This window comes from Lissotriton vulgaris, chromosome 8 (genome assembly GCF_964263255.1).
Source record: "Lissotriton vulgaris chromosome 8, aLisVul1.2, whole genome shotgun sequence".
Lineage (NCBI taxonomy): Eukaryota > Metazoa > Chordata > Amphibia > Caudata > Salamandridae > Lissotriton > Lissotriton vulgaris.
The window spans coordinates 466,952,821-466,979,703 of NC_141696.1; the positions used below are offsets into that span (position 1 = coordinate 466,952,821).

General features: G+C 43.4%; 1 protein-coding gene across 2 annotated transcripts in view; it reads right to left on the bottom strand.

Moving 5' to 3' along the window:
- Nucleotides 1-329: 329 nt before the first annotated feature.
- Nucleotides 330-26,883, bottom strand: part of LOC147697187 (uncharacterized) — a 316,314-nt gene continuing 289,760 nt past the window's right edge. Inside the window, exons 8-9 of one of the 2 annotated variants that reach the window (XM_086934257.1) lie at nt 5,844-9,123; nt 330-5,696 (exon numbers count right to left, since the gene is read on the bottom strand). In XM_086934257.1, coding sequence (XP_086790383.1) covers nt 3,046-5,696; nt 5,844-9,123 — 5,931 coding nt within the window. In that variant the 3' untranslated portion in view covers nt 330-3,045. Of the gene's footprint in view, nt 9,124-26,883 lie in introns of both variants that reach the window. The other variant, XM_086934256.1, reaches the window with a different exon arrangement.

Below are 26,883 nucleotides of genomic sequence, written 5' to 3' on the forward strand. Positions count from 1 at the left end.
ATAATGCATGTGTAGATGTCAGGATGCTGTATTACTTTAAAATGTATATTAGCTTGAAGGTGTTTTATATTGTTTTAATACGGTTATAAAACTATATATTAGATTTTATTAAAGTTTAGACATATATGTTTTCTTTCTCATATTTATATGACATATGGTCAAATAAAAAGTAGTAATCAAAAGAACATCTAAAGAATGACAAAGGATAATGCCCAAATATAAATTAAATACAAAGGCAAAAAAAAACATCCCAAAAAATTAAATAAATAAAAAAATAAACATAACAGTTCAATAAAAATTTCACCACGTTTAACAAAACAACCCTTTACTAACAATAGACAATATTTTTATTCAACATGTTTATGTACAGTAGAAAACGCTTTTTTAACATAACACTATGGTTGATTTATTGCATTTTGGGGGCTCATTGTTTTTAAATTGTACTCTTCTATAAAACACGGCGTAAGATGATTAGTCATTCAACAAGGAAGCACACATCTTTTCTGATGAATTGCAAGCATTTTAAAAACAGTTTAAGTCCAGCAATGCAACATATGTAATTAGGGAAAATGGCTGTTATATACAATTCTGAATAACTTAAAACATTAAGGTTTGTTTTTATCCACATCACCTGGTGCCATTAAGAAATAGAGCAACCAATATAGATTAACCTTCAGTGCCTTACAAAGATAAATGAGTTACTACAAATTCAAAACAGGGTTTAACCTCAGTCTGAGCAATGAACCACAATATCAGTGACCTTTCAGGAAACAGCATTTTCTGTTTGTTTTTGGTAAATATTTATGGAAAAGGAATTGTTACATAAGAAATACATAATCTATATAACTGAAAAAGTAAGAAAGCAACCATCGTTGTTAATTTGTAGAAGTTACATACCCTTTTAAAAGTTTAAAATATTCTTACAAAACTGATATGACATGATCTAGAACAAGGGAGAAGCTTAGGGTATATGTGAAGGATTTATGATCTTTGCTTTTGGATCACCTTTTAGAAATCCTTTTGATTTTTCAAAGTAGTCAAGAAGTTTTATACCACATGTATTAATAGATTTTTTTGTAAATTCACATCATATTTTAACCAATGAAACCTGCACCAAGTATGTATAAGCTTTAGGAAGGCCATTGTTGGTAAAATCCAAATTTACAAAAGATAAGTACAATATGTTTAGCATGTATTTAAAGTAAACAGTAGTGATCAAAAATGCATATCATTTATCAAGCTTGATGTAACTCCATCAACAGGTTTCACCCCAACAGTTACTATAATTACAAATGGACACTGGGTCTGCGATTGTCAAGCTCACCCACATAAACTTTAAACACAGAATAAATGATTGGCGTTATCGAGACAGCAAAAGTATATGCGTGAGGAAGAGAATAATGCTTTTAGCATATAGATTTCAAAACCTTTCATTTTTCCTTAATGTCCATGGACACTTGAGTGACAGTGAAAGAACAACAAAGCAGACAATTTAGCTGGCAGGTCTAAAAAACAAAAAAAATAAGAAAAAAAGCTTGAAAGCTTTCATAAGGACTTAGTAATTCAAATTACTTTTCAACAAAGTTTAACGTGGCGCCATCCCCATTAAAACTACTACCGAAACCATTAGAAAAGGATCCCAAGTCATCTAAAAGGCAGATGTTTACACTGCCTTATATGTATTAAGCTGTAGAAATGTAAGTTTGTTTTATTCCATTATTTGGCCTTGAAATAACAGAGTTTTGGTATCTCTTCAAGCCCAGGTCCCAAGGATTCTGTCACAGACCACTGTCTAGTTGTTTGAATTTTATCAACAGTGTGACTCTTTGTGCATATGAAAAGTTGTATGTATTCTACTTGGTGTGAGTTACCCTACCAATTATGATGTGTGTTATCTAAGGGCAGTGTTATGTCCACGGGCCAGCTTGAAATGTGAAACGGAGGAGTACTGTACTGAGCTAGAGGTCAATAGTATCCATTTAACAAGGCTAATAGTGGGCCATGGGGTGGGTTTTGGCATGTAATATGCGTTTTATTTGTGGAGTGCTATATTGTTTTAGGTATGTGTAGAGAGGGTAGTTTTGTGAGCTCAAACATGTTTAACTATATGGTATCACTGAAATGTGTGAGTTCTGATTAATGAGAGCTCTAGATTTCTGATGCTGATCACTTTTTTCAGATTTTAAACAACTTTAAATATGTAAAACAAACTATTAGAACATGTGGTACAAATAATCAGCATACAGTGTGCAATGCTGTTGACCATGAAAACATTTCAACACAAATAAGGCGATACTGGAGAATGCTACATCTGCATGAAATATAATTTCAATATACACTAGTCAGAAAATCTTCTCTGCCTGTGATAATAAAAGGGCTAGCAGTCCATGGAGAGATGACATTACACAAAGGATTAGGCATTTTTACACACATTGTATACAGACCGATAATTAATAATAACCAGTTGTGAGAAACAAACATTTTAAAATATTTCAGTTGCAGGTACTTGAAAAACATGTTTTTTTCTGAAATTTTTTATTATCCATAATGTGAAAGTAATAGATCTCTTTAATTTATGCATGGCAGTTGTGTAATGTATTTAAGAAAGCAGGATGATGAAACAAAAAAATGTAATCATCTTTAATCAAATAAATTAGAAACTGAAAATGAGCCCTCCATCAATCCAGTTTGCTCAATTGACCAAAGTATATTTTTCCATGTTATGAAGAAGTGTATCGAAATAACTTTAGAAAACAATGTCATCCACAAAAATATTGTTGGCGCTTTAAATGCTTGTAGACAGTTAATGATTCTGGAAACAACAAGCTAAGCGCATGAAACTTGTATTAAAAAATGTGCACCTTTTCAGCCAAACAGAACAAGTGGGTCAAGACTGCAAAGGCAATCTTAGTGGTGTTTCAAGTCTCAGAACAAGTTATAAGCCTATATAACAGGCCTTATTGTCATCTGTATTAGAAACATGAATGCAGTCTGTGAAAGGTAAAAGAAACACCACAATAAATTACTTTAGAAAGCTTAAGCCAATCAATGTTTCAAAAGTAAAACACTGTTGAGGTTGCGAACAGAACCTCTTATTTCGATGAAAGTGCATGGTTGTGGTCCTTTATGATCACAGACACACAACCCTGTGGATATTCTTTTGGTCTTCCTCAGACATGACTGTTTTTTAAAACTAGATCGCCTAATCAACTGCTTATCTGCAGGTCCTGCACCCAAATGTGTGTCCTTATGCCATAAGAAAGCAGATTTCACTAATGGCACGGTGCATGGCCTAAAATAAATGTAAGCTCTGTGCTGTCTACAAAATACCACTGTCGGTGTGAATGTCTGCAGGCCATTTGAGTGATTATTTTGGAAGTCTGCCACATTTGTCTTTAATGAAAGTGCACTTGGGCATCCAGAATTTGTGGAGTCGTTGTCTTTTGGTAAGTGCCTTAAAGGTAACATTTGCTTCCTCTGTTCTACACCAAGCCCATTTTGATTGGATTTACTGACAAAAGTCTCTATATCTGGCAATTGTGAGTAAGGTCTTATTTTGTTACAATTCAGCTTCTTGTTTGCTGTCTGCAGTGCACATTTGTTCCCAAAGAGAATACCTTTATTGACTACAGTGTTTTTATTTGTACAACCTTCCAAATCTTTTAAGTAGCATTTTGTGGATTCTGGTTTACAGTTTGATTTGCATGATCTTTCCAAAAGCGGTTTCCATATTTGATTTTCAGTGGCATGACTCGCACCATCATCACTTTGGTTACTGGGAGAACGTCTGTATTTTTTCTCCTGTGGTCTACGAGGAAGACATCTGCTTCTGAGTCGGAGTGAACTCACTGCTTCCAAATTCCAAGCATGTGTACGTGTTGCGACATTCATTTTTTCTGTAATGTACCCGACTACTGGCTTTAATGATTTTTTAGGGTTCTGCAGAGGTAAGGTCCCAGGTCTTTTGTTACTTGATTGGCACCTTCTTTTTGGGACATCTGCACTAGGATTTCTGCAACCTACGTGTTTCATGGCACTGCCTTTCTTACCCAAGATTTGTACATCTGAATTCAAAGTACAAGGCAATGTCTGCCCACTCTTACTCTTCCTAAGAGACCCTGTACTACAATGAGAAAAGACTGATCTCTTTATTCCTTTCAAGTCAAGCTTGGGTAAAAATCTATTTTCTTGTTCCTGTATCAGCTTTTTTGTCAACCCATGACACTTTAGGTAATGTTGCTTTAAATCACTTACTGTTGGCAGTGAAGCCGAACAGTCCTTCAGCATGCATAGATACAGAGAACTGTAGCCACATTTGGATTGATGGGCTTTTATTTCTCGGTGTGTCTTGAAAGTTATTTTGGAATCCCAGCTACTTGGTTTCAGTAGATCCTTGCACTTGTGTACAGACCTCGCTCTAAGGGAGATGTGGCGCACACACCTTCTGACTGATTTACTTTTGTGTTTCTTTACAGATATAATCACTGCATTTTCTTTTGTCATTTTGCTATCTGCTTGATGTTTCTTCAATGCATCCCTACTTTGACCTACTGTGGTTATGCTGCCACTGGTATTCTCTTTACACTTTTTCTGCTGCATATTCTTTGGTTTGGTATCCATATTATGCATACTGGATTTCTGGAAATTCGCCAATTTTGTGGGTGAATACAACATAGGGGAACATCTGTCTGCATTTTTCTTAATCATTGCTTTTTTAATCCCATGGCAATGTAAATAGTGAGAAACCAATAACTTCCCACTTGAAAGAGAAGACCGACATCCTTTAATCATGCAGGAAAATGAAGGTACACTTTTTGACTTGAAATCGATTTTACGGCACCCAACATCAACAGATTTTATACAATATTTTCTCTTTCTAAGTGACATGCTCCTTATAGGATACTTTCTGGAATCGGTCTTGCGTTTACAAACTGCATGATGAGCCATCACCTCAGCATGTGTGTTTGCCTCCTCTGTAGCACTTACTTGATCACACTCCGCAATTGTGCTTACTGTGGGAAGGTAAGGAATACCATCTTGTTTTAGGTTTGTGTCAAATTGCACCTGGCGTACGAAACCTGATCTTGTTATATACTGCCTGGGGAATGGACAAGGAAATGACTTATCCGAGTTTAATTTGGGCTGGTTTCCCTTTTTGGACCTAAAACTGCTACTATTCTCCTGTAGGTTATTCCATACAATGTTGTTTTTCGTTTTAGCATTGACCCCACAGTTTCCTAGAGGAATAACAGACAGCTTTAAGAATAAGGCCAACTTTGAGTGAGCAATACGATGCATCTTCCTGTAGTGCTTGAGGACACCAGAACGCGATACATAGAACTTCTTGCAAACTTCTACCAGGCACCTGTAGGAGACAGAAAGTTGGTCATGTTTGTTAGTTTTAATTTGGTTCCAAAATAACTGGTGTTTTACACTGAAGTGGTGATCCATCTGGTCAATACACCTAGTTTTAAACATGCAAGGAGAATTGGAACAGGCGAAACTTTCACAGACTTTCTGATCTGAAGGCTTTTGTATTGTAGCTGCCAGCTGACACTCCGTGATAACGTCATTTTCTACCTGAGGTTTCACCTTACACTTGTTAGAATGGGTGCTACTCTCACTGTCCTTTCCAGCATTCATGTTGGTATGCTCTCTCTGCGTGCATTCCAGATCGCTGGAAAGATTTTCAGTATCTGTTAATGATAAATCAAGAGGTTCAATTATTACTCTGTGGTCTGCAAGCTTGTCCTGTTCTGTAGCCCAACCCCCCTCAAGGGCTAGCTCTATTTGTCTTGTTTTTGACACCATCCCCTTACCCCTAGATTCATTACATGACTTACTTTCTTCATCTGAATCAAATCCAAAGAGTGAGTGGCATTTCTTCTGTGCAAGGTGTGCTTCAAGTTCTTCAGAGTTGCAGTACGTGGTTAGACAGTTTCTACACCTTAATCTTTCCAATGATCTTTTAGAGATATCATCTACCACAGAAGACTGAGTGTTTAAATTGTCACTGAACACTTTCCTACGCTTTGGCATGCTAAGGTCCTTTTCATCCAGGTACGCAGTAGGCAATGGTCTACTAAAGGTCTGCTTTGCAGTGGACCCATATGGAGGTGTGCTGTTCTGTGTTTTTTGTTTCAAAGGAAGTGGAGATATTGCTGGGATATCATCCACCTTCTTGCCCTCACTTTGTAGCAAATTGTTTTTTTCTGGACTTGAAATCGCATTCTCCTGTTCCTTAAAAGCATCAAATGAAGTTAAAGATGTCTGTTCTTGCTCCACATGACCATTTACAAGCTGTTCACAAACAGTAGTACAACTCTCAGAAATTGGCTTTAAAACGGATGACATCTGGTCTACCAAGCTCACAATCGAAGCATTAGAAGAGAAATGTTCACTTCCACTTTGAAAAACCATGTTTGCCTTCTTCTCCACACTCTGTGTGTATGTCTTCGGCTCTGAATATTCTTTTCTAGCTTTCCATGCTGGAACTGACTGATCCAGTTTCTCCTTTTGTCTAAAAGAAAGTGTTTGGTCTTGATATAAATGGATGTATTCAGTGCTAGCTGCGCTAAATTGCTGGGAAAAAGATTCACCATCCTGGCAAATGTTTGGCTCCAGGTTTAAGGATGGAGGTTCCAAAACAGAGTGTAACGACATATGGCCAATAACATCTGAACTATTTTCTGGAGAACAATTAGAATAATGCTCAGCCTCGTGTTCATACAGTCTAGGAAGCTCCACAAACAGCTGAAAGCACCCAGGGTAACTACACATGGCTTCAAAACTGGTGTGCGCTGAGGAATGCTCAAGGAGTTCGGTTGCCAATTTGAATTTTCTATCGCAGTCAACATGTAGACAGAAATGAACATTTGGATACACATGTTTCTTTTGATGGTCAACAAAATGTTGGACATTTTCAAACTGCCTCTGGCAGAAACGACATTTTCCTTTATAAAATGCCATGATATGTTGTTGAGCTTTCAAGTCAGTAGGGTGGGAGATTGTTGCATGTTTATTCAGCGATTTCACCTTGTTAAATACACGAAAACACCCCTGGCCAGGACACCGAAAACAAGTTGGTTTAGTTAAAGTGTCTTTCATATTTAATAACGGAAACTGTGGCTGTGGATCTAAGTTATCAACGGGAGTCTCCTTTGCATATTTATTCAGAGATGCTCTCCTCTTAAATCCATGAATACATCCCTGACCAGGACACCGGAAGGTGCCGGATATATGTACACCATGACTCTCGTTTAAGGATAATGATTGTACTTGTTGCTGCAGTTCCAAATCATGGGCGTGAGCTTCCTTAGCGTGCTTATTTAGAGACATGACCTCCTTAAAGAAATACACACATCCCTGACTTGGACAATGGAAGGTGCCAGGTGCAGCAGCATCTTCACTTGGGGAAAGTTGTTGCAGATCCAAGTTATGTGTGTGATATTTCTTTGAGTGTTTCTGAAGAGATGCCATTGTGTTAAAGAAGGCTCTACATTCCTGAACAGGACACCTGAGGCTGTCAGGTTTATCATCAATCACAGTCTCACTCTCGATTGGAGAAAATAGCTGTAGCTGCAGTTTTGAGTCATTAGGATGATCATTCTTTGCATGCTTATAGAGAGTAGCAATCCTTTTAAATACACGCATACACCCCGGTCTTGGGCACTTAAAAACCACTTGTTTGCCAACAGCATCAACGTCTTTAGGAAAGCATATTTTTCGCTGGATATTAAAGTCCTCTGGGTGTGCCGTCATTGCATGCTTATTTAGCGACCCTATCCATCTGAACACACGGACACAACCTGGACCAGGGCACTTGAACCTAGCATGCTTTTCTAAAGCATATGTTTCCTTTATGGAGCGCATATGTTTCTCTGCATTGAGGTCAGAAGGGTGACAAATCTCGATATGATCACTCAAATATCTTATCCTTTTAAAGATACAACCACATCCCTCCACAGGACACTTCAGTTTGTTAGGTATCTTAACAGTTTCTACATTTATTGAATGACACAAAGAGCCATTTATTTTGAGAGGTGGTAGGGACTCTCGGTTCAGAGTTTCTTCGCATTCATCCAAGTCTTCGTCAATAAGAGGTTCACCAGGTTGATTTAAGGTGGGACTGAGACTGCCATTCTCAAATGCGCTGTGCTCAGATACATGATTTAAGATCACATTGACTGAAGGTGTGTTGGTTAGCCTCATGGTCTCAGCAACTGAAAGTGAAGGAGCTGCAGTTTCATTATCATGTATTTGGTTGCAGTCAGTATTTCCAATTCCAGAGATTAAACTGTCACAGATGTTACGTTTTTCTTTAACTACAGTTTCTTTAAAATGATCAATGATGAGATTTTGCCGTTTCATTTTCTTGACATGATCCTTTAAATGTTTTAGCATTATTGCACGGCTTCTAAACTTTCTGCCACATACAACACAGGTAAAACAACCCTTTTTCTGATGCTTTTGTGCATGTCTCATTATGTGACCACCAAGAAACTCTTTGTTGCACATCAAACAACGATGTTTTTGTACATTGTGGTGTACTTTACATGTCCCAAGGTCTTCATGGTTTTTCTTGGCAAGAGTTTCCCTCCTCGTTCTGGACAAGGAAACATATTTATTTTCCAGTTCCCCATTACGTCTACTAATAAAGCGAACTTTATTCCGACTCAAAGTTTCTTGCTGTATTCGACAAGTCCTGCGAGAATCCGAACTAATCAGTGAATTTGCACGTAGCAAATCAGAAGATCTAGCTCTCAAAAGAGTAGCACACTTTTGCTTGATCATGGTAAAATTCCAAAACTCTGGATCAAACATTAGTCCCTTTTTCAGGATGGGAAGCAACTCAAATCGCACACGATTTTCAACAGAACTTGTGTATTCATTGTAGTCTTCATCTGGGCGTTCATAGAGACGCTCAACAGCTTCATAGGAATCCATGGAACGCTCAAGAAAGAATACGGAAAGCACACAAATTCGACAAATCTCCAAGTCAGTAGGTAAAAGATGAGCAATAGTTTTGTAAATCAGAGCTTTAGTGTGTTGATCGTCCCTGAGGTCCAGCTGTAAGGCACATCCACATATCTCAATAGCGAGCTGAATGCCAGCTTCCCCAACCTGCAAAAAGAAATGAAGGTTTATTTTCTGAAATTTCAGCAAGATAATCAATCGTCAACAATTCAGTGAAAACACTGTATACATATTTCATTCGCCAGTTTAGGAAGAGATCTGCAACCTAAAATCCTTTAAATTATCAGACACGTTAGCAGATTCAGGGCTCGATTCGCAAAACAATTAAGGAAAGTACATGGGAAGCTTTCTGACTGAGCATATTTTCCTAATTTTTGGAATTCACAACATTACCAGGCTTATGTCTGGAAAGCTGCACCAGTCACAGATTTGCAGATGTAAGCTGGGAAGGCCATGTGATCTTTATAATGGAATCCTATTCCCACAGCGTGGAGTTTTCCATCGCAGAGAAGTCCACATATGAGAGAATAGTTTCACTGTGCAAACTCACTTAAAAAAAAAAATCTCTTCAGAGAAAATATTTTTCCCTGTGGAGAAAGCCTTTCCTAAAACTGGTGGTGATCATTCACCTTCCAATACTGGTAGAGGATATACATCAGTCCAGGCAGTAGTAAAAAAGAAAATGTGTTACTAACCCGCAACTGGTTAACCAACTGTTGCCTGATCTTTTGTCATTGGCACACTTCGATTAAAGTGCATCTAGCAGCAATCTCAAGGTATAGACGTTTATTGGGTTCACCATCGTTATGGTCTACAAGAATCATTAAGCAGTCTCTTCAGAGTCTTCCCTTCAAAAAAGGCTCCTCTCCTACATGACAGCTCAATATAGTATTTGCACAGCTATGAAGATTCCATTGCAACCTATACATAAGGCAGACGTCACATTTCTGATGTGGAAAGTGGATTTGCTATTGGCCCTTACATCAGCCAGAAGGTTTCGTGAAATACAAGCCTTTCCGATTAATGAACCTTTCTTGCAGTTTAAAGATTAGTTTGTGATACTCAGACCCAATCCTAGATTCATCCTCCAAGCCCGGTCTGAATTCAACCCCAATGAAACTAATGTACCACAGACTTTCTTTCCAAATCCGGCAGCAGCGGAAAAAATCACTTCATACACTGGATGTTAAAAGATGCCTGAAATTGTATTTACATCGCACCAAACAGTTCAGAAGACAGACTAACTGTTAGTAACATATGGGAAGCATTGTAGAGGTGGCTCAGTCTCAAAGGCAAGCATAGCTTGATAGATTTCAACTGCTATCCAATTCTGCCATTTAAAGGCTGGAAGATCTTTGCCAAATAAGGTGAAGGTATGCTCTCCACTAGATCGGTCTCTACTTTGACCGCTTCTTTCGATTGGGTGCCTATTGAGACTATATGTCGAGCGGGGACATGGAAGAACAGACATACATTCACGCAACATCATTGCCTGGAATCTGCGCATCGCAGTGATGTGGCTGTAGGACAAGCAGTGTGCATCATTTATTTCAAGAAGGTGAGCTATATATTATTTGTACCCACCATCCGCTATTGTGAAATTATTATAATGATGATACAAATATTATAACTACTAGCTATTCTGATTCAAGCTGGAGAAGAAATTAAGTTACTTACCTGTAACTGTAGTTTTCCAGTTTTGGTATGTTTCAGAGATTCACATGACCCACCCTCCTCCCCGCAAAGGCTCCCCTTATTGTTGCAGGATTAAGTTTCCCACTAGTGCTTGAAAATCTGAGGTAATCAGCCTCTGTGGGGAGTATTCTAGAGGGTGCTGTTGCCTGGTTGGCTGAAGTTTGGTTCCTTTTAAATGATGTAGATGAGTTATTAAAGTAAATGTTTCATTGCCTTTATAGGCTATGGTAATATTTTATACCACTTTACTATTGTACCGTGGGACTCCTACTTCGACAACGGGAATAATTTAAGCATGTGACTATGAGAGATCCAACACTGGAAATTCCGCCAATCATATCTTTATGATGATATTTACTTTTGTGAATTGACCTCAGTGTATCTCAATTAAGGACTACAGCTGGTTAGAGGAGAATAGCCTTCTACCAAACAATTCTTTATAAACTCTCATTTCTACTGACTTGTAAGGCAAAATGGAGTTGTAGTTTAAAGAGTACAGAAATAGGGTCAGTCACTGATTCACTAAATTAGCAAGCGAAAGGAAAAAAAAAGGAAAAAATGAAGGAAGAGAACAGGTCTTGTATCCTTTGATTAAATTGAATAAAGCATATGAACAACATGCTAATGTCTGAAACATCATCATCAATACGGATCACTGAGGAGGCGGGGCTTATTCGAGGGGAGATGCATAAACTGTCAAGCAACGCAGTGGTTGTAAACATTTCTGTATATATTTTAGATCAAGTAAAAGTGATGACTAGCAAGAATATGGAAATTTAAGCACAAGTGATTGACAGGAAAACCACACACTCTGAATCACTTCAGCACACATCGCCTTCGTCCATGTCCATCCCTAACCTGATTCGTCCATGTCCATCCCCAACCTGATCGCACTTAGCCAAATCAGAAAAAGTATGCTTGCGCCTGGAACAGACTTTTGTATCTTAGAGTAGGGAATGTTCACAGACCTTTTTGCAGAGAAATAAATGGCTCCACTACTGCTGTTTAATATCAAAGGAGTACATTTTCAATGCTTACCTAGTTCTTAAGTTAAACTGCCAAGTATTATGGCGATAATTTTTTGTCTCAACTGCAAACAAAAGAGGCCCGAGTAACAGGTCGATTTGAACCTTTCGGTTGGGGACATCGGGAGCACAACTGGGTGCAAGATGGTCTCTGGTCTTCAGATCTCTAAGATTGCTCCCTGTTCACACCCACACAACTTTGAGCATTGTAAGACGGATTCCGAAACTCTTTATGTTGGATTTCTGAGATGCACCCCAAAGGTTAGAATACAGAGAGCAGGAGCAATGGAATGTCTTGAGGCAATTTCGGTTCTTCCTCTGGCCCACAAGAGAGGTGCACTGCAGCATGTATAATGGGAGTCTAGTGACAGAGCACACTTTGTGGCCCAGCTTCGTAGTGAGAGAATGGGTAGGGAATGGGTGGTACTAGAAATGGAAGCTCCTGTGGATCCCTTGGCTGCATAGCAATGAGGTGGTACATCCGGTGTCACCATAGCCGTGGTCCAACTTTGCAGCATCTAAGGAGACTGTAGATTAAGGGGAATTTATGTGGGGGGCACTGAGCGATTCCATTTATGTCCTGTTGGAGGTGGTGGTACTGCCCTGCCCATGGTGCCTCTGGAGGTTCGCTCGAGGACCATTGCTTGACACAGCATCATACAAGGCAAAATACGACCTCTCATCTGTCTCAACCCAAGGCTGGTAACACCCACTAATGGCAAGAAGGAAAACAACAAAGAAGATGGATATATCCCACAAGGTGGGACTGAAAAAAGGAACAAGAAATACTCATTGGAAGACAAGGCGGGGAAGCTCATCTCACTGAAGTAGAAGAGAGACTCCATTGCTCCATATTGAGTCTATACACAGCTCTCAGTGACAAAACTCATCAAAGCATCTGCAGTGGGGAATGTGGAACATTGGAGAGCTTGGCTGGCAGTTTTTACAGTTGATTAATCACTAGAGATAACGGAAGAGAAAGTGAAAATATAGGAGTAGTGTTCAATAAAGGTGGGGGAAAAGATGAAAGAGCTACAATCCTTTAGGGTAAATGTAGTATAAGCCAAGGCGAGCTTGAATGATAAAATGGAGATTCAGGGTAATCTTAGGCAGGAACCACAGTTACTGGTTGTGGAAGACCCAGCTGACATATCTGAGACACCACGAGAATTACTGGTCACAGTTGTGGCTGATGTGTTCACCTTGTCGCATGGGAGGGGTAGCAAAAAAGGCTTTCTGACTGTCAACTAAGGCACAGAGTTCCAGTGTAAAAGCTGGAGTTCCAGTAATGTTGATAGTGAGTTAAACAGAGTAGAGGTAAAGGGATGTGGAGGAACAGTATGTAAAGTCATTTGGAAGAAGGAGCTTGAAATGAGTGACAGGCGTATATTATTCTGTCCTGATTGATACCTGGATGCCTGAAAGAGTTATGGACTCTCATGCAGAAGATGGTTCCGAAAGTACTTGTAGAGTGTCCTGTTGTGAGTGCAAGACGTTTATATTTCTCGCAGGTTGAGTTGGCAAGAGAGTTCTTGGATAATCTGATACCACATGAAGATTACCTCTAGTGCTTGTTAAATAATGGGATCATGTGAGGCGTGGGGTACCTGGGCCCTTCTTAACGGTTCTGCCTGGTGGACGATCCCATGTTAGAGGGGGAGACAACCACTTGAGTGCAGTATTGTTCTTTCATCGCTCTGCTCTTCCAACTCTCAATGCACTAGTCACAACATTTTAATAAGAGATGTTTGACAATGGAGAAATGTACAGATTGAATAGGTACGGTAATGGGATAATCACTTGTGTTTTTGTTATCAGTGGCCACAAGGTTATATAAATAAATGAAGTGTTGTTCACACAAACATAGCTGAAACAAAAGGAAACTTTCCCCAATCCAGTCTCTAGAGCTCAAATGGCTCAACAAGTGAGGGCTGTATGCTAAAACGTTTCTCTAAGTTCCGGAACACTCACCGGTTAGGTAGTAGTATACATGTATTTATCGCTCATGTCCAAGAGTCCCTGGTATGACTACATTCCATCTGAAAAACCAATGTAACCACTTTTGTGCACTTGACTTCCGAAGGCTAACAAGTCGAGCTGTTAAGGCTCACTTTAGGAGGTCACAGAACCAAGAAAGCATATGAAAGACAAATGTTGAAAGTACAGTAATATTAGCTTGCTCTGAACACACGTCCAAAATTGGAATTGTGCATGATCAGGCCCAGCTAATAAAAGTGTAGTCTCCTTCTGAGGTCTTCGCTGAACTGTTCTAAAACCATTCCGCTCAGCCGCCACTTTTTGCAGATTTGTTTGTAGTTGGCTTGGTTGCCATGAACCTAGTGTGCTTACGAAAGAATGCTGTGTTGTTGCCATGGTACCAAAAGACACACCACTACTACAGCAAATTCCTGACATATCCCATCAAAGTTTCAAACCAACAGACTGGGCGATGGCGTTCCCGAGCCGGCGGTTGTAGCCACGCTGCATCTGCTCGTTTCCTGAGGTCCTTGGGTCACCGCTCAAACGCTTTCTCTGAAGTGGGCAATGGGACGTTGTTTTCCCGGTTTCCCCCGCCCTGCGATGCCGAGACTGTGGTGGATGCGGAGCCTCTGACGAATGTGAGGGTTTCTGGAGCTTCGGCAACAGCGTTTTCCTTACGCGAGTGCTCCGCTGTGAAGGCGGCTCGCCGCTAAGGTATTTGGACCGCCGCCGAACTGTTTTCTCTCCCTTGCTGGAAGCGGACAATGAGGCTCTGCTGAGACACTGTCCCTCTCTTTTTGGATTACCGCGTCCTGAGAAGCGGTGGCTTGTGGAGGACTGGTAGTGGTATTCCCCTTTCGTGAGAAGTCCGCAGTGATGGCAGCCCGCATTCTAGGCTTGACTTTCTGCTGTAAGTGCACCGGCCGGTTTTTCTTTGGAAGGTACCAGCTTTACAGCTTCTGCCGTAGGTTAAAAAGTCACTCCGCTGTGGCTGCACAGCATTTTCTGGCAAGGGCCAGAGCAGACTCACCTTTCCTTGCCACCAGCAATTCCTCTGGGCCCCTGACGCTGCCTGTTTCCCCTGCAGCCGCTGCCTGTGACCGCGCACGGCTTCGAGGGGAGAAACTACAGCTCCCAGCAGGCTTAGCGGTCAGCGCCGCCCACCCCAGCTGCAGCGCGACCGGAGGCGATTAAAAGAACGGAGGCTCCCTCGGAGGAGCAGGGACAGCATTTTCTGGCAAGGGCCAGAGCGGACTCACCTTTCCTTGCCGCCAGCATTTCCTCTGGGCCCCGGACGCTGCCTGTTTCCCCTGCAGCTCCCAGCAGGCTTAGCGGTCAGCGCCGCCCACCCCAGCTGCAGCGCGACCGGAGGCGATTAAAAGAACGGAGGCTTCCTCAGCGTCGCGGACGCGCGCGCTCGCGGCACCGGGCTAAGGGTGGGCCCTCTGTGGCCCTCAGAGGCACGAGGACGACGGGACGGACCACCCCCCTTGGCATCTCAACAAGAGGAGGTAAAGAGACATGTAAACCATAATATTGCCCACTTACGGACCTCCCCAAATGGATACTATCTTGTGAACCCCAAAATTATTAGTATTGCTGCTGTTCTGTTGTTCACTACATTTAAATGATTCGTAAGGGGGTTAGCAACGTCATCCCCAAGAGGGGTTCGTCCAATGGGACACTCGACCACTACTTACATAGGACAACATCGCCCATTCCCCGTGAAACAGAGAGACCAGCACGATCTCCGCCCATAGAAGGTACACCAAACAAGCAAACTCCCTCACAGGTAGCCAAGATTGCACAAAACTTAACATTACTGGAGGAACTAAACAGTTTATGTAAAACCAAGTACGCTCCACTGGAACCGAGTATTAAGCTAACCAGCGCCCCTAACTGCCCTACAGTCAGCACAAGTCCTCAGACTAGTACACCGCTCCATCTAAATGAGAGTCTGTTATGTACTCCCCACTTACTATCTGCAAAAGATAACTCCCAAAACATAGTGCTCCCTCAGGTCTCCCTAGTTAAAAGAAAGCGAAGCGGGGTTGAACTCCAGGGAAGTCAAGCAAAACAACTAAAACTGTGCCCGAGCCCCTCATTGACCGCTACCATCTCTCCTCCCCCCCCCCCCCCCCCCCGGCCTCAGAGGTTGCTGGGCAACCAGACTCTGCTGCGCCTTCTTCCCAGGCAACCCTATTGGCCCAGATTGAACACCTGGTCAAATGCATAATATCCCCGGTGATAGAAAAACTGAACAGTCTAGGGGATAGGATTACGGGAATAGAGGAAACGATCAAGGCCAATTCGATACTCTCAAAAAACATCGCAAAACGTAATCAAGTGCAGTCTCAGGCTGCCATAGAAGTACCAAATCAACTGCACAAAGTAATAATGTCCAAATGCAATCAGTAGCCTCACCCACACCAGCTCCAAACATTCCCAGAGTACCCACCAACTCTACAGTAGCACAGTGTACTGCCGCCAGAGTAGGGTTGAGTAAAGAACCCACATTCCATAAGGGGACAGTTGCTAACCATTGCAACACGCCAAGAACTCTCAATCACATACACCTACCAACGGAGGCCGCTCCGTTTGTGTGCGTTCTCTCGGGAGTGCCAGCACTCACAAGCGGAAAAGTCGAAAGACATCAGGACCTAATAAATAAGGTTACATTCTGGCTAACAAATAATAGACCCCTCCCCTCTAACATGGACGGAAGAATAATGAGTGTCAGAAGGGTGGGCTGGCTAGGATCCCTCCCAAAAGATATTGCCGGTGACCTAGTACTAGTAAAATTTAGGAACAAACACGTTGTCCCATATCTTCGAACTTGGCAGCCCCAAAAAGGAGATGGTCCTATATCTACCTGGGATCTACATGATTTTTACCCCAGTATGTCATACCTCTGCCCATTAAGAACATTAAGACCAAATGCAAAGTGTAACCATCCGCTGGGCAGAAGTGTCTGCGCATTGAGTGGCTGTAATATCCCCACTTCCAATCGATTTGAAACACTGTATAACAGCTATCTTTGATTTACATATGGAAAGTTTTTTATTTTACCTGTTATTAATCGCTTTAATTAAGAGACAACTAGTTGTATTGGTATTGTCTCTAATGCTAATCCTGTAAAATGGACGTAAACTAAAAGGAAATCGCACCCAAAAGTTGGGCTCATATTTTTTAACTTGTAGATCTTCCGTGTTATTGTAATGTATATTTTTATGACTGTTATGCTTTTACTAAAAATAGCTACTAGATCCCGTTCCTTTATGAATTTGCATTAATTCAACCAGACCAAAGTGATTAATATGTACTTGGAAGAGGCCGATTTGCACCTTGCACAACCATATTTTAACCTATGTTGGTATTTGTAAATATAAGAAACAAAATACTTAGGAGAACTATAGCCTATTTGGCCAAAATGTTTATTGGTATCTAAAGATGTTTTTATTTGTAATAACCACCGGTTGACATTGTACTTTGCGCTCTATTAAGATGGTCTACCAACCAGTATTTATGCACTATGCACTTTATAAAACCAGCACCTTAAATAATGCTGCTAAATGACCTAGCAAGATCTTGCTTTATTTGCCGCATGAAACATGTGTTAATGATACCTTGTGCTCTTTTGTGGTTACCGTTTTTTACAAGGAAATATTCGGCAATACTACCTCATGTTAACGTGATTTTTCTTTTATCTTTACCATGTATGTAATTATGTGTGTACTTTTATGGATAATGTATTATCCGAATAAAGTTTATTGACTTGACTTGAAAGACAAATGTTGAAAGTACAGTAATATTAGCTTGCTCTGAACACACGTCCAACATTGGAATTGTGCATGATCAGGCCCAGCTAATAAAAGTGCAGTCTCCTTCTGAGGTCTTCGCTGAACTGTTATAAAACCATTCCGCTCAGCCGCCACTTTTTGCAGATTTGTTTGTAGTTGGCTTGGTTGCCATGAACCTAGTGTGCTTACGAAAGAATGCTGTGTTGTTGCCATGGTACCAAAAGACACACCACTACTGCAGCAAATTCCTGACATATCCCATCAAAGTTTCAAACCAACAGACTACAACATATAAGGTGAACTGTGTAGAAGATGCAAGGAAATAAATGCCTGTAGTCAGCAACCATACAGAGAACCAGTAAAGACCCCAAATAGTTACTATATCATGCCAGACAAAATACATAGCAAGAAAGAACAGGATGGTCATCGGGAAGGGGCAGATTACGTCAATGCAAACACAGACATGATAAGGGACTTTAGCCAATTCACATATACAAGTATCGTCCTAATTCAAAAGGAACAAAGTTGTAGCTTTTGCTGAGCTTAGGTCACTAGATTCAGTCACCAGTCTCAGGGAGAGGCCTCAACATTCCACTTGCTTCCCCAGTGCTTGTTTGCTGAAACTCCTTTAACCCAGATGAAGTTAGGAGGCCAGAAGGCAGCTCATTGCTTCGGCTTGGCAATAATTGCTCAACATAGCAGCAGAGCTGCAGAAGTGCAATGAAATAATACCTGACTGCCCCGCTCCAGCTCAAATGCTCAAACCAGTAACATTTTGCTTCATGGACAATGCCCTCTCAACATGGTCCCTGAGCAGCCAAGAACAGAAGCTGGGTTGTAGAGGTCTTTCAGATGATTCTATTGTTTACCTCATTTGTCCATTCTCTAGAAACTACAATGCCCTGGCTGCAAACTCTCCATTAACTGTTGGAGACTGTCTGTCATACTCCTATATAGTTGAAATGGAGACCATAAAAGAAAATTATTAAAAATACACTTCCATCCCAAAAAATGCACATAAATGCTCTCTGCTGCTCAACAAGTCCTATTCAGATTCTTGCAAGACTACTCCAAAAAAGTCTAGTTAAACTAATCCCTTACAGAGGCTTCAAGGTAGACAATGCGTACGCATGCCTTGACTCTTGATGTGCAATGCTGCTAACTGATCTTCCTCAAAACACACAAGATGATGGACGGAATGTTGCACAATGGCAATACATTCACCCCCAGTCACAGATCTGGGTTTAATCCAATGGCATTTTGCTCACCAAGCCACTCCAATTCAGACATGGCCATATGCAAATCAGTCTTGACCCTGTGCCTCATGGGAACAGTCCAGCCCGAACTGCCAAGCCATGTCTTTCCTGGACCGGAATCAAGCATCCTAGGACCGGTTTCTGGTTATCAGCCGTCTTCAGCCAGGATAGCTTGACTGCAGTGGCTTAGTGAGCAAAGGACCCACGTCTGGGCATACCCTTCCCACATAGGGTGAAAAGCAAAACACACAAGATGATGGACGGAATGTTGCACAATGGCAACACATTCACCCCCAGTCACAGATCTGGGTTTAATCCAACGTTATTTTGCTCACCAAGCCACTCCAGTTCAGACATGGCCATATGCAAATCAGTCTTGACCCTGTGCCTCATGGGACCAGTTCAGACCGAACTGCCAAGCCATGTCTTTTCTGGACCGGAATCAAGCATCCTAGGACCGGTTTCTGGCTATCAGCCGTTTTCAGCCAGGATAGCTTGACTCCAGTGGCTTAGTGAGCAAGGTACCCACGTCTGGGCATACCCTTCCCACATAGGGTGAAAAGCAAAACACACAAGATGATGGACGGAATGTTGCACAATGGCAAAACATTCACCCCCAGTCACAGATCTGGGTTTAATCCAACGTTATTTTGCTCACCAAGCCACTCCAGTTCAGACATGGCCATATGCAAATCAGTCTTGACCCTGTGCCTCATGGGAACAGTCCAGCCCGAACTGCCAAGCCATGTCTTTCCTGATCTTCCTCACCTTCAGAAGTTAGCTTACTTCCTTTCTTGTTTTTTTATTTTTACATATTGGGAAGTTTTATGAAGTTTTAAGTTGATGAAGTTTAAAAAGTATGCTGGTGAAAATAACTTGCATATTTTTATAACTAGGAACATTCCACAAAAGCTATATTTGCCAGGACTATTTTCCCACATAAAAATGTTTGGCAGGAAAAAAATGTTGTTAAACTCTTTTGCAGAATGGGGACCAAATGATCCTATGTGAAATTATCAGCCAGTGGTGATCTAGTATGTCATAAAAGGATATGAAAGGGTTGGCCTAACTGTGTTAGAGAAATTGTAACCAAAAATAAATTCAACACCGGGCTACACAAACATAGCAAAGAAGGACTGCCAGAAAAAAACTTAGTATGTGATTTTAGCCAATTAGTAACACTTAATACAATTCTACATAACAGGAAATTTTAAATTGCATATACAAAATATTACCAGCGCCACTTTTTAATAGAATAAATCATTTCAGCTTGCCCACAGATCATTTTAGTGGGAAAACATAAGCTACAGCATTGTGGGAAAATTATGGAATTGGCCATTTAAAACAAGCATTTACAATGCAACGGTTTCACCTTTGCAAAAGTTAGAGCTATTGCCATTGTAAATGACAACATTTGTATTTATGTGTTGGTTTTGAAAACAGATAAATAAATGGCAGTCATTTACATTGCCAATAGCTTAATCTCTCGCAAATGTGAGACCTATTGTACCCTACTGGACGAGCTCAGCAGACAGCAATTACTACCGCACACACACACACCCAGAGCCGCACACACACACACACCCAGAGCCACACACACACACCCACACACACACAGAGCCACACACACACACACACCCAAAGCCACACACACACACACCCAAAGCCACACACACACACCCAAAGCCACACACACACACACACACCCAGAGCCACACACACACACACACACACACACACACACACACACACACACACACACACACACACACACAGAGCCACACACACACACACACACAGAGCCACACACACACACACGCCCAGAGCCACACACACACACGCCCAGAGCCACACACACACGCCCAGAGCCACACACACACCCACCCACCCAGAGACACACCCACCCAGAGCCACACACCCACCCAGAGCCACACATACCCACCCAGAGCCACACATACCCACCCAGAGCCACACATACCCACCCAGAGCCATACCCACCCAGAGCCACACACACCCACCCAGAGCCACACACACCCACCCAGAGCCACACACACACACACAGAGCCACACACACACACCCCCAGAGCCACACACACACACCCCCAGAGCCACACACACACACACACCCACCCAGAGCCACACAGCCACACACCCACCCAGAGCCACACAGCCACACACCCACCCAGAGCCACACACACCCACCCACCCAGAGCCACACACACACCCAGGAGAGCAAGCGCAGCGAGGGGGCAGGGAAGCAAGCGCAGCGAGGGGGCAGGGAAGCAAGCGCAGCGAGGGGGCAGGGAAGCAAGCGCAGCGAGGGGGCAGGGAAGCAAGCGCAGCGAGGGGGCAGGGAAGCAAGCGCAGCGAGTGGGCAGGGAAGCAAGCGCCGCTAGGGGGCAGGGAAGCAAGCGCCGCGAGGGGGCAGGGAAGCAAGCGCCGCGAGGGGGCAGGGAAGCAAGCGCCGCGAGGGGGCAGGGAAGCAAGCACAGCGAGGGGGCAGGGAAGCAAGCACAGCGAGGGGGCAGGGAAGCAAGCACAGCGAGGGGGCAGGGAAGCAAGCACAGCGAGGGGGCAGGGAAGCAAGCACAGCGAGGGGGCAGGGAAGCAAGCACAGCGAGGGGGGAGGCAAGCAAGCGCAGCCAGGGGGCAGGGAAGCAAGCGCAGCCAGGGGGCAGGGAAGCAAGCACAGCCAGGGGGCAGGGAAGCAAGCACAGCCAGGGGGCAGGGAAGCAAGCACAGCCAGGGGGCAGGGAAGCAAGCACAGCCAGGGGGCAGGGAAGCAAGCGCAGCCAGGGGGCAGGGAAGCAAGCGCAGCCAGGGGGCAGGGAAGCAAGCGCAGCCAGGGGGCAGGGAAGCAAGCGCAGCCAGGGGGCAGGGAAGCAAGCACAGCCAGGGGGCAGGGAAGCAAGCACAGCCAGGGGGCAGGGAAGCAAGCACAGCCAGGGGGCAGGGAAGCAAGCACAGCCAGGGGGCAGGGAAGCAAGCACAGCCAGGGGGCAGGGAAGCAAGCACAGCCAGGGGGCAGGGAAGCAAGCACAGCCAGGGGGCAGGGAAGCAAGCACAGCCAGGGGGCAGGGAAGCAAGCACAGCCAGGGGGCAGGGAAGCAAGCACAGGCAGGTTGCAGGGAAGCAAGCACAGGCAGGTTGCAGGGAAACAAGCACAGCCAGGGCAGGGAAACCAGGGAGCGGGGGAGCAAGCACAGCAAGGGGCGGGGGAGCAAGCACAGCCAGGGGCAGGGGAGCAAGCACAGCCAGGGGGGCGGGGGAGCAAGCACAGCCAGGGGGGCGGGGAAGCAAGCACAGCCAGGGTGCAGGGAAGCAAGCACAGCCAGGGTGCAGGGAAGCAAGCACAGCCAGGGGGCAGGGAAGTAAGCACAGCCAGGGGGCAGGGAAGCAAGCACAGCCAGGGTGCAGGGAAGCAAGCACAGCCAGGGGGCAGGGAAGCAAGCACACTAGTCACTAGTAGGTTTCAAAAGAGATCCTGGGCTTCACAATTTTGAGATCAAGTATTTGTGCAACAGCTGGCCGGAGATCCCTACTGGAATACTGGGAGAGGTCATGAACCCTCTGCCTACTCAGAAACGCAGATAAGGAGCAAGATTAAACTTTCAAGCAGGATGAAACAGAAAGCATGATGATCAATGCATAACCAGTGCTGCTGCCACAGCCAGAGTTAAAAAACCGTAAAGAATGTCGCTACGACGCTTGGACAGAAAACTGACACCTACTGCAAGTCTGCAACTTTGGATCAACTGGCCTGCAGTGCCAGGGTCTCTCGTGAGCAGAAAGCATCCCGGGCTCCTGTTATTTAATAATTAAATAGCGCACCGGGTGGAGAAAAGCTGCGGCAGAGGGAAGGGGGGGAGGGGGAGGGAGGCGAAGCGAGAGCGGGACGGAGAAGAGACGGAGAAGAGCTGCGGGGAGGAGAGCTGCGGGCAGAGGGAAGGGGGGCCACGCACGAAAACAAACCGAGACCACAGGACACCTAGATGACAAAGACAACAGACACGAAGAACAGTGCACAGAGACGACAGGACGACAGGACGACAGGACACGGACAAGACCTACAAAGTAAACAACCAGAAAACAAAGACAAGCCACGGACGACGATACACAGAGACGACGGTACACCCAGAGGACGGTACACGGAGACGACAGGAAACGAGATAGACATACAAAGTCAATACATTAAAAAAAGTAGTACAAAATGCCGCTTACCTGCAGGCAAATCAAGGAAAGTGAAATCGCGCAGCCCACCCCTGCAAAGCACACGTTAGAAATGACAAAAACATGCAGAGACAAAAAAAAAAACAAATCCGCCCACCGCCGCATGACTTTGTTAAAGGGGCGGAGAGGGAAAAAATTAAAATCAGCGGAACGCCCACGAATCTGCTTGGACAATTACGGACAGATCTCTCTTCCAATGGCTAACCTCCATTTATGGAGCTAACCAATGGAAGAGAGAGGCGGGTGAAAGCCCCGTACTGATCAACAAAAGATTTCGCCTGCGCGAACACTGCTGTGCAGTGGACGCCAGACGAAACCTAAAAAAGGATTTATGCGAGTCCTGGTGTGGGCAGTTCCAGGGCAATCATAAGCTACTAAAATTCAACTGTGCCCAATTGGAGCCGTTTACAGTTCTGTTAGAGTCCAAACTAGATGACCAAGTAATCCCCTTTAGCACTTGACTAATGAATCTGAGGCAGATCATTCCAAGCTTCCTCGGGGAGGTAGTATGGGGAGGATACTGAGAACACAACAGAACTAATACCAGCTCTCAAAAAGAAGGTCCAGTAGCAATAGCTGCAGCATTTGTGTGCAAAATCTGGCCCTAACCTGGCAGGTAGCACCAATCAAGCAGACCTGCTTCTTGGAACTCAAAGCTTCTCAACTGTGCAGATACACCACTCCTTTTTGGCCACGAGGGACTGTGGAATATACCAATGGTCAAGCTCACCAGTTTTTATCATCATTGTTTAGTTTATTTAGGAATTACTTAAAACCATTGCTACAAAATCTCTCATTACAAGTTCAAAACTTAAAACAGATTAAAAGACATTATAACCAAATGGTATTTACAGTACATTAAAAGAATAAGCATTATTATAACAGTTGAGGAAAATACATTTTATATGGCCAAGAATGTCCCCTATCGTGTACCCCAACGTTTAATGTATGTGCATGACATCCATGCATTTTCCCTCTATGGCCGAAATGATGACGCCTCTGTGTTTACATTTGCGTCCAACGTTAACATGTCAGTTACCAGGCCCACCATGAAAGAAAGGATAATTCTGCTTTTAAGCCTATGTTGCCAATGTCTTTACATGGTGCATGTTAAAATATAGAGAAGCACCCATTTTGAGGCTCCACAGGGCCAGGATGCAAATCCAGGCCCAAAGCCTCCTGAAACACTCTGAATATTGTATTTTAGTTATTTATCCCTGAACTCTCACACATTTCCTGCTCAGCCGAGAGGTGCCCGGCGCAGCCTGGCCTGGCCTGCGAAGACAGTGTTATGCCTACAGTTATCTGTTCTGCTCCACAGAAACACATTCCTGCCTAATGAAAAGGATAAACATATTCCGCCTGCAGAAGATAGGGCCTAGCCTTTCTGTCTCCATTTAAGTGATTTACAGAGCTCGCATCCATAGAAAGCCCATGGCCCCCATGTAATGAACCAAGAAATGTATGCCCGCACTGGTGATGAGCAACCTTTGCTTGAGTGACCTTTATTTCAGATAAAACATCCCCGGACCCAAGATATCAGATATTACTAGATGTACAAGTCGTCCTGACACTGAAGATTTCTCTGCTAGACCGAAAGTCAGCCCCCCCAGCTTCCCCCAGTCACACGTCAATTACACGTCATGACCAAGTTGCACACAAGTAGGGCAAAGTTCCAGCTGGCAATGCAACCCCCTCCATGTATCCACCCACTTATGACACCTCCATGACATCTCAAGTGTACGCCCTCATGCACGCCCACATGCTCTTATCTCTTTCTCTTTCTCTGCCTGGAGCGCTCCTCCTTCTCTATGTACGAGATTCAATGTATAAATATTGTACTCTGTGAATAAACGTTAGAAGACCCTTCCTGAACCTTAGTGGTGATGGAACAGATTCTCCGCTAACCCGGGTTATTGTAAATAAAGCCCCTTTGAATCAGGACACCACGGACTCTGCCTCTCATTTAATGCATGAACTTTTGTTTAAGTATAGAAATTATGATAGGGTAATAATTTATTTACCACATTAATTTGGCGCCCGACCAGGACTGGTCCCTTTCCCCACTCGCCGGTGATGTAAGTCCAGCTTTTGCCCCCCTTCTACAGCCGTGACGGACTTCAGAGTGCACGCCGCGGGACTTCCCGCTTACTCTCTCAGGCCCACGAGGAGGACGGACTGTGACCAGGCATCCACACGAGGCGGTGAGGAATGCGGATCATCCCAACCAGAGCCCAAGCCGTGCGAGAGCAAGGTCCGAGGTTTCCAGAGGCCCACCTGATCCGAAGCGCATGCGTAGTGCTTAGCAGCAGCCAGACGTCGTAGCAGTCCAGTCCAGTCCAGTCCAGTGTCGAGTTTCCGAGGCCTTCCGTTCTTGCTTCCCGGTGAATACCGTTGCTGGGGACGCATCTAGACGGGTTCATTAATTTGTGCCCGGTCAAGACAGGTCTGGGTACACAGACCTGGTCCGTACGTGTTCACTTAGGTGAGCGCGGTATGACAGGTCTCTTTATGGGACCGGTCTGTACTGTTTAGCAGTGCATCTAGTCATCCAGTATTATAGTATTGTTTTCTCTAGATTTCAAGTATTGTGTTTTATGTACTAGACAGTATCTGTTCAAAATGTTTTAATGTATCTTAATGTCGTGGTATGAATGATGGTTTGACATCTATTACTGTGTTTACTGTGTTTATTGTGTTCACGTTCTAGTAAGTACAAATATGAATGCATTATGAGAGTAGAGGAAGCTCTATGGAAAAAGAAATCAAGACCCTCACAGAAAGATGCCATTGAGTTATGGCGCAAAGAGTCACATAGGAGAACAGAGAAAGAAATTCATCAAGTAGAGAGAACTAGACAAAGTCAAGGCAGAATAGGCTGATAGAGAAAGAAATGCCGTTGTTACTGGTCCTCTCAGAAGAACTAGCTAAAGTGACCCCCTCAGAAACACCCCGTAGGTCACGAGCGCCACCACCTGTACCCTTTAGAGTATGTAGAAAGAAGCAATTCCCCACTGTATATACGATCCAGAACCAGGAAAGGGCTCAATGCTCGTGATTTCACTAAGACTAGGAAGATTTGTGGAGTTTCTTGTACATAGCTCCTTGTAAATATGGCTTGTGAGGAGCATATTCTCATTTAGACTTGTTGTGTTCCTTGTGCATTGCGCCTTGTAAATATGCCTTGTGAATAGCGTGTCATTTTTGGACTTGTTGACTTTCTTGTAAATATGGCTTGTGAATAGCGCCATGTGGATATGGCTTGTACAGAGCATGTTATCATTGCGTTAGTCAGGAGAGAGCTGGATCTCTTTCAACTGCTTGGAGAAAATGTTTTGAAGATGTGCGTACGTGTTATTTGAAAACGTGAAGTGATAAGTTCTTGATTTTCCCATGTATCTGCAGCCATTGGGGAATGATTGTGTTTGAGCCGCCTAAGGGTTAATTTCTTGAATTGAGAAGGCAGTATTTATGTTTACATGCTGTTTAACATGCATGGTTATGTGAGCTGACACTAAAAGTCAGTGATTGTTTAAATGTATGATGGTTTGATTTCACTTTTTCATTGGTTACTAGTTCTGCCTATGTGCTTTGACAGCATGGTAACATCTTGCATGGAGAACAGAATGCAGTGTTCATTTGACTTTCTATTTGAAATGCGTCCACGAAAACATGATTTAATGTGTTTTTCCGGAGGTCGGAATGTTATAAATCAACCAGTCGGATTGTGATAAGAGTTTTCAGCTGTGGATGGCACACGGACCAGTGTCTTCGAATTAGTGCGTTAATGGTAGAGAAGAATTTATAAAACAGACCCATCATAGAATGTGCTTTTAATTAGTGAAATGCAACCGTGTGCTTTTATAGAAAATAATATTATAGAAGATATATATGGATATTTTCCTACTGCAAGCTGATTTT